The 18102-nt window shown below is 41.5% G+C and overlaps 1 protein-coding gene across 2 annotated transcripts in view; it reads right to left on the bottom strand.

The window, feature by feature from the left end:
* Nucleotides 1-18102, bottom strand: part of msh3 (mutS homolog 3 (E. coli)) — a 336423-nt gene that overhangs the window by 53482 nt on the left and 264839 nt on the right. For both annotated transcript variants that reach the window (XM_078564469.1, XM_078564461.1), the window contains exon 21: nt 14952-15138. In XM_078564469.1, coding sequence (XP_078420595.1) covers nt 14952-15138 — 187 coding nt within the window. The remainder of the gene's footprint in view (nt 1-14951; nt 15139-18102) is intronic.

The following is an 18102-nucleotide window of genomic DNA, read 5'->3' as shown; positions in this document are numbered from 1 at the left end:
TTATCATGGTAGGTCTTGTGGGGCAGTGGGTAGCGACCCTACTTCTGAGTCAGAGACTCCGGGTTCACATCCAGATTCATTTGATAGCCAAAGGAAGGTGTGTTCATATTGTGGCCAAACAGATTGTTTATCAACCTGAAAATCCTTCCAATACATGCCATTGGTAGGGAGTAAGAGTGGGGGAGATTCCTGGCCATCTTCTGATGAAAAGGAAGTTGGAGCCTCTACCATCACTATCTAAAGCTCCAGGTTACTACATGCATGTAAAAGTGCATGTTGTTACAGCAACTCAGACTCCCCGAGTGGTCTATAACACATCACCATAACTTATCACCTGTATGAAGATAACCAGAAACCCTAGTGTGATAATCTATGGCCAATAAAAATAACATGGCTTCTAAAGAAATGTTAACATAAGTGCAAGATATCACACATAGGGTCATAAACATTCTTTCAAAATCATCCCTTAACTTTCTATATGCCAGGGAGTAGACATTTAGTTTATGTAATCCCTCCTCATAATCCAATCCTTGGAGCCCTGTTAACAATATGGTGAATCTGCACTATGCTCCTTCCAAGGCTAATACATCCTTTCTGAAGTGTGATGTGAGGAACTGAACATAGTATTCCACGGTCTAACCTGGGTTTTGTGCAGCTCTACCAAAACTTCTTTATATTTTAGCCCTCTAGTTATAACAGCTAACATTCCATTAGCATTTTTAATTTTTTTTGTACCTAACTACAACATTTTAGCAATCCTTATACAAGGATCCATAAATCTATTTGGACCACACCTGTTCCTAGCTTTTCACCATTTAAATACTTGGATCCATCTGCTTTTGGTCCAAAATGGATGACCTCACACTTGCCTATGTTGAATTCCATTTCTAGTTTTGTTCACTCGCTCAATTAATTTATCAATGCCTCCTTGTAATTTCATGTTCCCATTTACACTATTTACTGTGCCACGAATCCTTGTATCGTCCTCTGGATACCCTCCACCAGGACCTCCATTGCCAGCTCAAAGAACCTGTGCACCCACTCTCTCCATCCCTGAGCCATCCTGCAACGTGCCTCTGTGTGCCAGCCAGCATCCTCCACACCTTCAGTGGAAGTGGGTGCAAGGATCCCACATATACGATTACGTTACGCTAATCAGCACTTTAGCGCTAAATCTGCAGATTTCTGGTTTTGCACATCCAGGCAAGTTCAAATTAAGGCAGTCGGCAACTGGTGCCAAAACTGTGTGCTAAGTCCAGACTTTGAAACAGGGCTGCCTTATTAGCACAACAACCATTTAATGCCCATTTTCACCCTTTGCCCAAAATGAATCCTGCTGTTTCTAAAAAAACAATATTAAGAGCTCCATAACAGTTCATTAGACAAAGGGCATTGAGGGAGGCGCTGATAATTATAGATTTCTCCCAGCTCAATATTTCAAGCTCTTTTTTATTCACACTACTTAACCATTGCCACTAACATAAAACTGATGACATGATCATCCGATTTAGTGTGCTGTAAGCTATATTTCAAAGCTTATCATGATGACACTATTGTGTCCTATATTCTTTACTTTTACTATGTTATCCCCAGGAAGCTGTGCCTGTACTCTGACAAGCTCAACACCCTTCAGCAGCACTCACTTGTACCTTCACAAACACCAGCTCAAATACATTCATTCCTAGGTAGTGAGAGAGAGGAAAGAGTACAGGGTATTGAACAGCTGCATTGGAACAGCTGGTGTCAGTAGAGAAGGAACAGTAACCTGTTGTATGAAGCACCAGCTGGAATCCATCCTCGCCTCCTGAGCTCAGGGACCTGAACCTCCTTTTAAAAACAAAGATGCTTTTGGAGCAGATGATTTTACAGCAGGAAAGATGGGATGATTTGCTGTCAACATCAAGGTACCTTTCAACCAAATGTGGTACCAAAGATCTTTGGCAAAACAGGTCAGTTAGGCTCAAGGAAATTCTACTCCAATCAGTCCTTATTAGGAGATTACAATTGTATATTCTGGCTATTTCAAACAGAAGGCATGAAATTGCAATAACTGTATCTCACACTGACTACCACAAAATTGCGGTTTGCACTATACTTTGCTGTGTTACTATTTGCTAGGTTTGTTTTATGTGAAAAGAGGGCATCAGAAGCAGGATCAGTGTACTTATAATACTGTCCTGCAGTCAAATCCAGGTGAACTCATGTTATTGAGAAAAAAATTGCAATAAATCATATCAAAAAAATAAGTCAGTATTGTCTTGACCCATCTGTCCCCTTTCAGTTCTAAATAGAACTATCCGGGCTCCTGATTAAAGAAAGTTGAAGATGCCTACTTGAGGAAGGTATCGAATAGCTCCTCTGACTGGTGATTCACCAGTAAGTTAATACAGAAATCACAAGAATGGCATTTCAATGGTTCATGGCTGGTGAAGGGAAAAGGGAAAATCTCAAATAAATGACAATCACAAGTCTCTCCAAAATCCTGCCCTGAAGTACCTTACTTCTCTGGTAGCCATGCCAATGCTCTCCTACATGATGTAACACAGGTTGCCAGTGCTACCCCTTAAAAAGCCAAAATAAAGTTATCTGGTAAATTTTATCAAGTATTATAAAGCTGATAAAGTTTACCTGTACACTGTTTCCAAAAGAAGGGTTTTTGGCAAAAGATGCACACAATTGTACCTTATTAAGAGAAAAGGAAATAAACCTCACTGTGCTCCCTTTACACTTGGGTATAAAGGAGGGTGAGGGAGTACGAAACTGTTTGCTATTTACACCATGTTACAATGTCAGGGTCTTAACCATCCAGTATCAGCCAGTTTAATTTAATGGGGAGAAATATGAAAGGTAATGGTTAATACACATAATTATTCCAATTCAGCTTCCATGACTGTACAATCTTTCACTTAATTGTCTACTAATTGTCTGTCAAATTCTGGCCTCTTGTGCATCCCCAATTTTAATCACTCCACCACTGATGGCCATGCCTACATCTTTCTACCTCACTTTTCTCCTTTAAGACATTCCTCAAAACCTGCCTCCCTGACCTAGCTTTTGGTCATCAGACCTAACATCTCCTTACGTGGCTTCATGTCATACTTTGTTTTATAATGCTTCTGTGAAATGCCTTAGGACGTTTCATTATGTTAAAGGCATTAATTTGTTGTTGTTGTTGTATATCCCTGGCTCCATCAAATGAGATCTCACTGCCCTCCCCCACTGCAAACATTATATCTATCAGGCGGCATTAAGACATCATTGCTCCAGTGAAAGACTAGGATAAAAATTACCTGCAATTTTCCCTCGTTAAATATCTAGATGGGTGGTTACTGTTTGAATAAGGATATTAATTATAGCTAAATAATGAAAAGAGTACATTCATTTGAAGGGGAAAGAACATGTAGTGCTTTTACTTGAAATACTGCATTGCACTGTGTTGCTAAATATGTCAACGCGGATTACAAATGCTCATTGTCAAGTGTTTCCCATATGTAGAGATCACACACCGGAAATTGAGAAGCTATGGAAAATGAGCCAACAGTGATAGTGAATAGTAATTAAACGGCCATTAAAAAACTGGAGTCCTAGAATGTTCATAAGCCACTTCTGACTACCACTTGGCTTCCCTCCCAGGCAACAGTCACTAAGTTATGCTGGAAGAATTACAAGCACAATCATAACACGGTAAATTATTACATTTCCGTTTCTGAAGGAACTTTCTGTTCATCCAATGCTGGATGCAGGCAAGCCATGCGAAAAATTGGAAACACTGGAGTGATCAAGAGAGATGGTGGTGAGGTAGACCTGAGCGTCATCAACAACATGTGGAAACTGATGCTGTATTTTCGGATGGTGTTGCTGCGGGACAGCATGTAGTTGAGAGATAGGAAGGGGCCAAGGATAGATCCTTGGGGGAAATCAGGGGTAATAGAAGATGACCCATAACAAGTGATTCCCTGGCTAAAACTGGGTAGGGAAGATTGGAGTCAGGTAAGGTCAGTCCCACCCAAATAAATGACAGGGGGGAGGCGTTGGAGGAGAATGATGTGCTCAACTGTGTCAAAGGTTATTGAAAGTTTTAGAAGGACAAGGAGAGATAGTTTACCACGGTCATGACACATAATACATCACTTGCAACTTTGATAAAGGTTGTTTCAGTACTGTACAGGATCAGAAACCTGGTGGAGGGATTCAAACATAGAACTCCGCGAAAGATGGTCATGTATTTAGGAGGCAACAACAATTTGAAGGACTTTGGAGAGGAATGGGAGCTTTGAGATGGGAAAAAATGTTTGCAAGGACAGGGATTTAAGGCTGGATCTTCTGAGAACAAAGGTGATGACAGCAGATTTGAAGGGGAAGGAGCAATACCCGAGGACAGCAAACCACTAACAATATAACAAGGGGACCAGGAACAGAACAGAATGGTCAGCAATATTCCCTATAAAATTTATTTGTTGTTGCACAGCCAGTTTTTTTTCAGTGCACAGTCCCTTTAGATTCTTATGTGTGGCCATACTTGCACATTATATATCTCAGAACAAGGCCTCTGAAGTGCCTTCCAGGCTGCTGTGCAGCTGTGCACTTGTACAGGTGCGGAAGCATTGGTTGCCAGCAGTTTGATGCAAATAGGGTCATGGGTGAAGGAGGCGGGTTTCATGGATAAGGTGAGCTCAGAGAGGGAAATAAGGAGAGAAACTAGAAAAAAGATGCAAATTCAGGTCCGGGGTAGGGGGGGCAGCCTTAGAGGGTGTTTGGCCTAGTGAGCCAGGGGAAGAGAGGAAAGTGGCAGAGGCAGCTGAACGGATGGTCTCAATCTTTGTGACAAAGAAGTCCAGGAGCTCCTTGCACTTGCTGTTGGAGGTGAGGATGGAGGATGCAGGGGATAGAGGGGTGAGATGACATTTTACAGTAGAGAAGAGAACCAGGGGCCTTTGCATTCCAGGGTGACCCAGGAATAGTGAACAGTTTTGGCAGAAGATTGCAGGAGCCAGTAGTGCTTCATGTGATCCCAACAGGTCTGGTGGTGAATGGCCATAAACATTCACGTTTGTGTCCCTTGGAATTAAGGAGGAGGATATGAAGGCAGTACAAGAGGAATAACCAAAGTGAGAGGCCATAATAGTTTTAATGATGTCAAAGACATCAAATGTTGACGTGAAGATTTGATTGAACAGATCAACAGCTACAGAGCTGTCATGGTGAATGGAAGGCTAAAGCTAGACAGTTGAGAGTCTAAAAATGCAGATGTAAGCGCCTTAAGGGGAGAGTTCTTTCCAGGACTAGCAAAATTACAGAGAAACCAGAGGCAACTCTCATCTCAACCTGGTATCCCTAAAGTACTCAAACAATGTACAGAAATGGAAGTGGTGGCATTCTTGACGGAGAAGCAGTGACATGCAGACTAGGTACATAACTAAAAGTAGACACATCAGGCTAATCAGGCATGACCCTAAATAGATTTATTAACAATTCAAGAGAGAAATAAAGAGGAACAATGACCCCTACAAATTCTACAAGGAGAAAGCAGATGGGGATCAGCAGAATGCATACAAAAGTATGCAGAAATAGGTCAAAAGCTGTAATGAGAGGAGCAAATAGAAACAGAAAAATGCATAGCTTCAGATGGAAACATGATGGAAGTTTTCCACAGTTAAAAGGACAGTCAGTGAAGAGGTGAGAAGCATAAGAAGTGTAAGTAGGCTTGAAAAAGAGAGAACAAGCATAAGGTGGCATACATTTTGAATAACTGCTTCCTTCAAGTATTCATAAGAAGAGATGACCAATTTAGCCTCCCAGGCAAAATTAATGACTTTGTTGTAAGTTAAGTCCAATATGAGCTAAACAGGCTCAAAAACAATAAATGCGGAGTGATAAACAGGATGGAAATCTTGTATTTATATAGAGCCTTTCACGACCACCTGACATCCCAAAGCACTTGACAGCCAATGAAGTATTTTAGAAGTGCAGTGACTGTTGTAATGTAGTGAATGCAGCAGCCCATTTGCGCACAGCAAGATCCCAAAAACGGCAATGTGACAACAATAAGATATTGTGTTTTGTGATGTTTACCAGAGACAATTATTGGCCACAACACCGGGGATAACACCCCTGATCTTCATCGAAATAAAGCCATGGGATCTTTTGTATCCACCTGAGGGGGCAAACAGGGCCTCAGTTTAACATCTCATTCATACAGACATGCAGTCATAGAAGTCTACAGCACAAAAAAAGGCCCTTCAGCGCCAGTCAAACAAGTACCTAACTATTCTAATCCCATTTTCCAGCACTAGGCCCATAGCCTTGTATGCCATGGCATCACAAGTGCACATCCAAATACTTCTTAATATGAGGGTTTCTGCCTCTACCACCCCTTCAGGCAGTGAGTTCCATATTCCCACCACCCTCTGGGTGAAAAAATTCTTCCTCACATCCCCTCTAAACCTCCTGCCCCTTACCTTAAATCTATGCTCCCTGGTTACTGATCCCTCCACCAAGGGGAAAAGTTCCTTCCTGTCTACTCTATCTATGCCCCTGATAATTTTATACATCTCAATCATGTCCCCCCTCAATCTTCTCTGCTCCAGGGAAAATAACCCCAGTCTATCCAATCTCTCCTCATAACAGGCAACATCCTGGTAAATCACCTCTGCACTCTCCCGAGTGCTATCACATCCATTCGAAAGACAGCACTCCAACAGTGCACTGCCCAGTACTGAACAGAAGTGTAGGCCCTGGTTTTTGTGTTCTTGGAATGGGATTTGAATCCAAAACCTCATGACTCATAGGCGCAAGTGCTACCAACTGAGCCACAGCTCAAGTATCAGAGAAGATTATGGAGATTTCGGAGGGACTCAAAATCATAATGAAGGAATTACTGAACATGAAGGAGACACTAGCAGGCTGGAAACAAGCCAACATGGTGCCCATAGTCAAAAGGAGCGATAACTTAGACACAATTTTAAATTCATTAGAAATAAAAACAGAAAATGCTGGGAAAACAGCAGGTCTGACAGTATCTGTGGACAGAGAAACAGAGTTAATGTTTGAGTCCGTATGACTTCTTCAGAGCTAAAGAGAAATAGAAATGTGATGGAATTTATACTGTTTAAGGGGGGTGGAGCAGGTAAAGCGGTATAGAAGGTCAGTGATAGGTGGGGGCTAAGGATAGATTGACAAAGATGTCATGAACATTCATTAGTCTTACTCGAATCCTATGTAAAATAATTAAATTGATTATCGAGTGAAATTTGGAACATCATCAGTAGAATAATACCTTAATTAAAAGTAATCAACATAAATTTAGGAGAAGGTTGTCCTGTCTCAAAAAACCACCTAGACTTCTTTAGAATTCTGGTGAGATTAACAACGTGTTGTCCCGAGGCTTCCTGAAGTCACTGGATAATTTTCCTGACCACAGATTACATGCGCATTTGTGTATGATCATGCACAGAACATGATAATGTCTCACAGCGCAGCTGGGCCTCCAATTGTCTTAGAACCCACTCGCCATTGGACCAAGGCCCTGCTCTGCTAAGACTGTGTGGTAGTTGGCTCCGCGTTAAAAAATCACTCACAGACATTTTCCACTTGCCAAAATGAAGTTTGGGACCTGGAATGTCAGGACCCTCATAGGCAACCCCAGCAGTGACAGACCTGAGTGCTGCCCACCATCATAGTGGGGGGGATGACGCCTCCACAGGATGGGCTTCGCCTTCACAAATCAGCTTGTCTTGCACCTTAGTGACTCTCCCTGTAGGATAAGTGAGCATCTAATGACTGCCCGGCTCACCCCAATGAGGAATCCGCGTGCCACTGTCATTAGCACATATGCTCCTACACTTGAGGCAATAGATGAGACCTAGGAAGGATCCCACACTGACCTTGGGCAATCCCTAGCCCAAGTCCCAGCAGGCAACAAACTGATCCTCCTTGGAGATTTCACTGCCAGAGTTGGGAAGGATGCAAATCTCCGGAAGGATGTGATTGGCAACGAAAGAGTAAATGTCGAGAACACAACCTCGTCACAACCAACACTGTTCCACCAGCAAGATAAGCACAAGACCTCGTGGCATCACCCACGGCTCAAACACTGGCACTTGTTCGATTACATCATTTTTCAAGCAAGGGACCGCAGGGCTGTCCACATCATCCACACTATGACAGGTACTGATGACTGCTGGACTGATCATCACTTATCCTATCTACCATCTCCATCAGCCTGGCCCACAAACAGTGGAGGCAACAGAAGCAATGCTGCAAGAAAATTAACTTCAAAGGCCTCGAAGATCCCACAAAGGCCCTGTTCAGTCAGTGCCTCGCCAGCAACCTCTGAACCTCTAGTCACCAGGAGTGTGCCCATGGTGCCTGGTTGACCCTGAAGTCCAACATAGCAAGCACCTGTGAAGAGGTCCTTGGTCTCTCTACCAGCAAGTATCATGGTTGATTTCAAAAAATGACATTGAGCGTATACCAGGCAGCAGTGATCCCCACCCTCCTATAGACTTCGAAGACTTGAACGACCAACAGCAGGCGCCTCAAAGCGCTGGAGAAGTACCACCAGCGGTGCCTTCACAAGATCCTCCAAACCCGGTGGCAAGAAAGGAGGTCCAACAGCAGTGCCGTCTCCCAAGCCAACTTGTCCAGCATTGACGTGCTGATCACTCAAAACCAGTTCTGCTGGGTGGGACATGTCATTCATAATCCTGGCACCAGACTCCCAAAGCAACTGCTCTACTGGGAACTTGGTCACAAGAGGAGACACCCAGAAGCAGAGCGGAAATGCTTTAGGGATGGCCTCAAAGCATCCCTGAAGAGGTCAAACATACCCGCCAACTCATGGGAGACTGTGATGGGCCAAAATGGAGAAGGCTCATTCGGAAAGGCACCAAACACATTAAGGCACTTCATCAGGAACATGCAGAGGCGAAGTCAAGGCATTGGAGGGAGCACAGAAATCTCCAAATAACCCATGTACCCTACTCTTCAAGCACAAACTAACCCACATGTGGCAGAATCTGCAGATTGCACACTGGACATCAGCCAACTCAGAACCCATCGAATCAGAGTGGAAGCAAGTCACCCCCGGTCCCAAGGGACTGCCTAAGAAGGAAAAGAAGATAAATCTCCACATGAAGACTAGTAGAAAGCAACAGGTTTTTGTTGGGAGGAGATGAGTTAGGATGAGGGAGGTGGAAGATAGAGTAGTAAGTGGGTTGCTAAGGCATCAGCGTTAGCATCATTACTGTTCCTGACTCACATCAGCGACTTGGATTCAGAAACCCAATGCAAATTGGTCAAATTTGCAAATGATGTCAAATTAAGAGGGGTGCTGGTATAAAAGGAGTTGGCTCAGAAGTTACAGAATTAGTTGTACAAAATATGTATGTGGAAGAAACAATGCCGAATTAAACTTCGTACTGATCAATGTAAAGCATTGCACTCAGGAAAGAAAAATAAACACACATACGCCATGAATATTGCTGAAAAGCTAAAAATGAAACTGAAGCAAACCTGGATGTCCTAGTAGGCGTGGAATTCATTGTTCAATGACCAACCAATGCAATATAACAATCAACAAAATCAATAGAGGATTGAATTGCATTACTAAAACACTAGGATATGTCAGAGGAAGTCATAATCAAAGCTTAGAATATTCCAGTTGAACTGTGTACCTTGCTCCTTTCTGGTCAGGAAGGTACAAATGAGCCATTAAAGCATTGGATGCAATGCAAAGAAAAGCCACAAGGTTGAACCTCAGACTAAAACATTTGATTTATGAAAAAACATGGAGAAACTGGTGTTTTAAGCTTTAAATGCAGGCATCTGAAAGGTGATCTAATAGAAGTATACAAGATTAAAAATATAATGGAAAATTAAGTATGGAATTGTGAATAGGACATGGGGTCAAATTTGTAAAAGGCAAATTCAGAACTGGTATTAGAAAATTCGTCTTCATATAAAGAGTGATCAATAATCTAAATATGCTCTTTGATAAAGGAGAAGAGGTGGAAATTCCAGAATCATTTAAGAACCAGTTAAATCCTGCAATGGGGGAACTTTCGGGTCATTCTGGATGGATGATCTAAGATGAACCTAAATGGTCTTCCTCACCAGAAGGTGGATGAATGAAGGAGATGAGGTGGTGGAGCAGAAGAAACAAGGGACTGTCAGTTCCAGAGAATTCTGGCAATGAAATGGTAAAAGAAATTCAAATGAAATCATTCTAAGTAAGGCGATGGTGGCCAATTCACAGAAACAATCAGCCATAAATGACTTCTGGAATCATCACTCCTGTGGCAATGATTTAGAAAACAGCAACACAAGAATAATAAAAGTCAGAAATGAGAAAAAGCATTACACACATCAAAAGTATGTTGGTCCAGTACATTAACTCTCACATCACCTAATTGTATTTTAAATAATCTCAATGCTTTTGCCTCTTTCTTCGATTGATTATTTAAATCAGCTGTTCTTAATTTTTTATAAACTGTCAATTGCAGTTAATTGTAATTCATTGCAAACTTTTATTGACTTATTTAGAATGGCACACAATACAAAGTAACAAAACATGGGCCAAAGGTTTTGCCAACAAAGGTTGTCAAACACCTCTTTATCCCAGTCTCATTGTTTGCAATTATGCCATGTTGTACGGTTTTAATCTAACATAATATAACTTGTAAAAATAGAAATACGTTGCCAGGATACACTGTTAAAAGCCCTTGCAGCAATGAACCAACATTGACATGAAACACAACTGTGAATATTGATCAATCAGCATCCCTACAGCAACGGTTTGAAGCTGTCAAAAATGTTTATTCAGCAAGAAAAAGGTCATCAGCATTAGTGACAGGCAAGTGGTAACTACAAAATTAAGATTTCCATGAAAAAAACCTACTATTCATATTAGGGCCTATGTCACTTTTCACAATGCACACCATTCAAAAAATAAAATAAAGAACACAATTACAAATTATGCAGGACAATCATTCTGTATTAAGGCACATGAAAGTACAGAAATGTCCAGTGTTATTAAATGTATACCCTACATACAAATCCAAAGGAAGCTACAGGGCAAGTGACTACAATATGTCAAAGTAACAAATTAATTTTAATCCAAGTTTCACTGCCTATTGCTGCAGATAAGATTAGCTTTATATTTTACCACAGTGACAGCAGGTAGTGTGACAAAAAGTTAAGCAACACACTTTGGTTGGGAGAATGCAATGGGAGCATAATCTAAATGGGAAAGCACAGAGGGGGGTGAAGGGGGTTGGTAGAAAAATAAATTTAGCTGCCCAGCTATAATTTTTCAAATTTCCATAAAAAGACAAAATGTGCCATAAGACTGGAGAGTAACCAATGGTTTTCACCAGGCTGGGTGTGAGGGAGGAACAGTTAAAAAAGAAGCCATAGCGTCTGGAGATAAGGTGGATAAGGGTTGATCAGATTGAAGTGTTTTTAAAAAGAAAGGAATTGACAAGAACAGGTAAGGAAGGAATCTTTGCTCCAGTAGAGGTATCCAGTGGGAGGGGCATTACAGAATTTGAGCTAAACTAATTAAAAGTAAATACAGTAAAACTTTGCAGGTAGAGTATGTGGAATGCACTGCTTCAGAAGGCCATGGGTGCAAAATCAATTCAGCTGTTTAAAAACAAGGGTAATATTTATTTGGCAATTAAAGGTCACTGGGATTTGGGATTTAGGGAAAGATAGAGCTGCCATAGCTAACAAAATGGCAAAGCATGCTTTACAGATCAAAGATCCTTGTTACTCATGATACTATAATTCTTTATATATAAACTGTCTCTTTCACTTTTTTGAGCTTAAGTGTAGAGGGATTGTGATTATGCCAAATATATGATTAGTGTTCAAACTTTCTCTGTGAGCAGTATTTTCATTGACAAATGCTACTCAGCTGGAAGGCAAGATCTCAGCCAGCAGTCAAGAAATTTTGCCAAAATGCAACCTATGCAGAGGACCATAAAAGCAGCTGGAAAAATGAACAGATCAAAACTTTGATAACTTTGGAGAATAAGATCAAAAATAATTTTTAACTACAAGTTGCCATTTTGCTATCAAATTAACAAAATAAGCAGGCAATTTATGCCTCTTGTTTGTTTTGAATTAGCACAGTTCAATCCTTTCTCAAAGTCTTTTTATTTTTTGAATTTTATTTCTTTAAAACTTTTGAAACTTGACATGAAAAGTTTTGGAATGAAATTTGTGTTCAAAGTGTAGGATGTTACAGCTGGGAAATGAACTCTTTTTCCCTGCCCGAACTCACTCCTAGCAACTGCTATAGGCATCAAATATTCTGTGGTCATAGAATTAGTCTTCCTCTACCCCAAATTTATGTCTTCAGAGTATCCATAAGCATAAAAATAGTAAAATGGTAGTAAGTGTAGTAAGGCGAGCTAAATTAAGGACCAAAAGGGAATCAACACATGGAGGCAGAGGGCATGGTTGAAGTATTGAATGAGTATTTTGCATCTGCATTTACCAAGGATGATGATGTTCCAAAGTCACAGTGAAAGAGAAGGTAATTGAGATACTGGGTGGGCTAAAAATTGATTTTATTAAAGGGATTCAGAAAGGTGGGCTGTACTTCAAGTTGATAAGTCATCAGGACTGGATGGGTAGCATCCGAGAATGCTGACGGAAGTAAAGGTGGAAATTGTAGAGGAACTGGCCATAGTCTTCCAAACCTCCTTAAGGTACAGGGGTGGTTCTCAGGGTCTGGAGAATTGGAAACATTACACACTTGTTTAAAAATGAAAGGTGTAAAAATAAATCCTGCAACTACAGACCAGTCAGTTTAACCCTAATGGTGGGAAGGCTTTTAGAAACAATGAGCTTTAACACTCCCCCACTGAGAAGGGGGAAGGCGGGAGGACACATTAAATCCAGTGAGCAGTCTCCCCACTGCCTATTCACCCACCCCTGTCCCATCACAATTATACCAGCGGTGGGAGTGGCATCGGGCAGCCCACCTGCCAGTGGGCCAATTGAGGCTCTTAAGCAATTAATGGCCATTTCCAGTGGTGGGACAGACCCATGCCAAGCGCTAAGCAGCTGGCCAAGCAGTTTTCCCTGCATGGGATGCTAGTGGGCAGGGCTGTCCCTCCTTAATTAGCCCCCTGGGCCCATTGAAGGCAACCGCCTCCCCAAAAACCAAAAGGTGAAACATCACCCCCCCACCCCCCCAGTTGACCTGTCCCCATAGCCTCTCAAACTCCAGACCCCATCCACCTCACCGACCCCTAAACACAAAGTTCCCATTCATCGCAGCTCGCCTTCTCATTGCCCAAGTGCAGTACCAGCACTGGCCACCGCTCCTGCTCATGCTACTGATACATTGAGGTCTGCCAGCCTCTGAGGTGAGACTTCCTGTCCCTGAGGGCCAGAAATCCTGCTTCCAGTCTATTAACAGCCAACTGGGGACCCATGGTGCCCTGTATAATGCAACCCAATAATTAAGGATAAATTAACAGTCACTTGGACAAGTACAGATTAATTATGGATTTGTTATTCAAATTGTGTTTAACTAGCTTGATTGAGTTTTTGATGTGATGTGAGCATCACTGGCATTTGTTGCCCATCCCTAATTGTCCTTGGATGGTGAGCCACCTTCTTAAATCAATGCAGTTCATCAGGTGTAGGTACACCCAGTGTCAACACAGATGGTTGATGAGTGTAATGCGGCTGATTTGGTGTATATGGATTTCAAAAGGCCTTCAATAAGGTGCCACAAAACAGACTTGCCAGGAAAGTTGAAATCCATGGAATAAAAAGGAAAGTGGCAGTGTGAATACAAAGTTGGCTGCTTTTCTTGACATATATTAATAATCCATTAATATATGCAGGGCATAATTTCAAAATTTGCAAATGACACAAAACTTGAAGTGCTGTGAACAATGACTTCAAGAGGACATACAGAGAGGCTAGTGGAATGGGTGGACACGTGGAAGGCGAAATTAAGTGCAGACAAATGTGAACTGGTAGATTTTGGTAGGAAGGATGAGTAGCGCCAATATACAGGGCACAATTCTAAAGGGGGTGTGCACAAATCTCGAAGCTGACAGGGCAGGTTGAGAAAGTGGTTAAAAAAGCACATGGGATCCTGAGTTTTATAAATAGAGGCTTAGAGTGCAAAAGCAGGACGTTATGATGAACCTTTATAAAAGGCAGGTTCAGCCTCAACTGGAATAGTGTGTCCAATTTGAGGCACTTTAGGAAGGATGTGAAGGCTTTAGAGAGGGTGCAGAAAAGATTTACAAAAATCATTCCAGGCATGAGGGACTTCAGTTACTGCAGAAGCTGGGTTTTCTCTCCTTCAATAAGAGAACATTGACAGGAGATTGATAGAAGTGTTCAAAATCATAAGGGGTCCAGAAAGAGTAGATAAGGAGAAACGGTTCCCATTGGCGAAAGGGTCGAAAGCCAAAGGGCACCAATTTAAGGTGATTGGCAGAACCAACAGCAACATGAAGAAAAACTTTTTAGGCAGCAAGTGGTAAGGTTTTGGAATACACTGCCAGAGAGTGTGGTGGAAGCAGATGCAATTGGGGCTTTCAAAAGGGAATTGGGACAAGAACCTGGAGAATAGAACTGCAGGGCCATGGGGTAACGGCAAGGGAGTGGAACCCAATGAGTTGCTCTTGCAGAGAGCAAGCACAGTCATGACAGGCCAAATGGCTTCCATCTGTGGTGTAACCATTCTATGATTCTATGGACACAATCTACTGGCCAATGGAGAGAAAAAACATTCAGTCTGGAAAGTAGATTCAAATAGTAAAAGAGCATTAGCAAAAGGGCAGTTTGACCTTACTGATGCACCAAGATCCACTTATAGCACTAATTTAGTAGCTTCATTGTTAATCTAATTGCTTTAGAACTGAACACCCATTTTCAGCCTTTTAGGAATTCATTTTTGCATGCAAAATACTTACATCCTTAATAAAGTGCTCCAGAGTAGCATAAGCAATGGCAATACCGTCATGAGTACTTGTGCCTCTTCCCAGCTCATCCAAGATGATTAGAGATCGAGATGTTGCCTTCTTAATGATCTCAGCTGCCTCTGTCAGCTCTTCCATAAATGTACTTCGACCTTTGCAGATGTTATCAGATGCTCCCATTCTGAAAAGTAAAGATTTATTCTTTTAAAATCTGCTGAAATCATCCTTCATTTTACAGAAAAAAATTCAAAATTTCCTAGTAGCTGCCCATCTGCAATGAAAATCAAAGTATATACAAAAACAGAAAATGCTGCGAGTCATAAGGACTTGAAATGTTAACTTTGTTTTTTTCTCTCTCCACAGAAGCTGTCAGACCCGCTGAGTTTTTCCAGCATTTTCTGTTTTTGTTTCAGAATTCCAGCATCTGCAGTATTTTGCTTTTAAAATCAAAGGATACTTGGCTCACCTTATCTGGGCAATACGTTTAAAGGGTCTAGGATTTGGTTTGCGGAATGCACCTTCTGAGGTGTGTACATGAGAAGTCTCAAGCACCAGAGATTCCTCAGGACTCTAAGTGCTATTGTAATTGCTGCTTATGAGTTAATGGAATAGGTTAGACCTTCAAAGTTTGTGCAAAGCCCACTGTCAGAAGTGCTCTTCAATTCCTTTCCATATTACTTCATGTTAAAACAGGGCGGCATAGCAATCAATCAAGAAATTCTGACTATTTTGACGCAGCCTTTGCTTTGCAATCGTATTGGTGAACATGGTTTTAGATTATGGCTGTTTATTTTCTGCATGAAATGGACAGGTGTTAGCTCTCTTGGGTAAAAAGACTGGCCTCATGACAAAGGGTAATCACTGAGAGGAATTACCAGCACCTGCCCTCCTCCAGCAAAGGCTCAAGCTCAAAGTTGCTTTCTGCTGAACTAGTGACTATCCCCCGAGTGGGATGGGGAAAGGTAAGAAGTGTCTCTGAATGACAGGTTGACACAAGAAGTGGCGCAACTGGTGGTGGAAGATTGGAATGAATCAATCCTCTGTAGTAGACTCGTTAATTAATTATGAGTGAAGTACTCTTCAGTACTCCTGGAGGTTGTTGATGACTGAATGACCAGCTTGGTTTATTGATTGTATCTGTTTGGGTAGCTTGAAACTCTTATCAGGCAAATGCCAGTAGCCCTGAAAGCCAATGACCCAAAAGTTAGTGTATTTAGCTGTATTAACAACAGGGAGTTCACCCCTCCTAGTTAAACCATGCAATTTTAAGCTGGTTAAGAGCCAGCAGTAACTCTGCAGAGACTTCAGGTGTTGTCGATCTGCATGCAAGTCCTCTGGGTTTGGGTACGCAAAGATGTCTCTATAGGGAGATATGGTGCATTCTTTTTCAGGCAAACAGATACTAGTTTGACGTGGATCTCTCAGTTGTTTAGTTTGAAGATTGAAACATAGTCACAAGTACCTGACGTGCACAGAAACTGGTCAAAACAATGTTGGCTGGCTTTGCCACTACTCTTGCTTCGTAGACAGCATGGTTATCAACTGTAGCCAGATATACCTTTTAAATTAATATGGCATATCAATAACAATTAACTAGCAAAAGCAATAGTTCTGATTTTAATTTTAAGCAATGGTTCACTGTGGAAGCTAACTAACTGGTGAAGAAGAAATCCCTCTATTCTCATGTACATTACCAGAGCAGCTTGTACATATTGGAATAGACAATATTTCATGAAAAATGGCAGTCTATTCACCTTTGTTAACAAATGTCACAATGATGAAAGTTATGTAGAAAAGCCTCAGTGTGTGACATTCACACAATCTAATATAGAACATTATTGAAAGTCACCCAACAGCTGATACCAGATCTTCCATTTTACACTTACTTTGATGGAGACATCATCTTTTCTGAACAAAAAATGTGGATGAGTGAAATTCTGAGGTAAAGGAGTAAATATAGATATGTGGTTTTATTCCAGTGGGAGAAAGGGCTAGCTAGTCCAAAAATGGCAAAATAGGAATTTTAGGATTAAGGTGAACTACAGAATAGGAATTGTTGAACTATGAAGAGAAACTAAGTTCTTCACTGCAAACAGTTCCTATTCCAAGTGACAGAGACAAATACCTCATGGCATTTGAGTTGTGAGCACTATACTCAATGTTCATTTATTGAGCGTCTACCCCATCACCCCAGATAAACTGATCCAGTTATTTTTACAGTTGACATTTATAGAAGATTGCATGTATCGGTCATACCTGGCAAATGAATGATAAATCTAATAAAGCCAATTATTCCCCTCTCAGTCTACTCCCAATTATCTGTAAAATGATGGAAGGAATCATTAATAATGTAATCATGATACCAATTTATTAATAACCTATTCACTGATGCTCATTTCCACCAGAAACATTCAGTTCCAGACATAATCAAAGTCTCGATTCAAACATGGAAGCAACATCTGAATGCCAGAGGTGAGAAGAGGGTAGCTGCTCTTAACATCAAGTCAGTACTTGATGGAAAATGGAAGCAATGAGCCACACTAAAACTCAGAAAAATGGAAGGAGGGGGTCAAAAGAAAAATACGCTAATTGGAGGAAACACACCTGGCAAAAGAGGAAGATGATCATGGATGTCAGACGCCAATCACAGCAGCACCAAAACATTGCTACAGAGACAAGTTCTCTGCCCAACCAACAGCAACTGGTTGAATGCTTCATCATAAGCTCAGCCACGGAGCTATTTGCTGATGGTTTTATAGTTTTCAGCACCATCCACAATTCTTTCAACAATGAAGAAGCCCCCCCCGCCTCAGCAGAACTTGATCACCGTCCCATCCATGTTTGGACTGACAAAGTGGCAGGTAATACTCGTGTCATGACCACCTCTAACAAGAGAAAGCCCAATCACCACCTGCAATCCTCAACAGCATTACTATCACGGAGTACCCCATCATCGAAATTTTGATGGTCACCAATATCAGATGATTAAATAGAGGTTCTGTGACAAAAATGTGGCCATAAGAATAGGGCAAAGGCTGTTTATTCTGAGACAAGTGACTCACTCACTGGCCCCTCAAATTCTCCAGGTTCAAGTCAGGAGTGTGGCAAACTACTCACTCCAAATTCTGCCCACCCATCACCCATG

Source organism: Cetorhinus maximus, chromosome 2, assembly GCF_964194155.1.
Source record: "Cetorhinus maximus chromosome 2, sCetMax3.hap1.1, whole genome shotgun sequence".
Lineage (NCBI taxonomy): Eukaryota > Metazoa > Chordata > Chondrichthyes > Lamniformes > Cetorhinidae > Cetorhinus > Cetorhinus maximus.
Note: the sequence above shows the minus strand (reverse complement) of the source record. Positions and strands in the feature narration are given on the sequence as shown.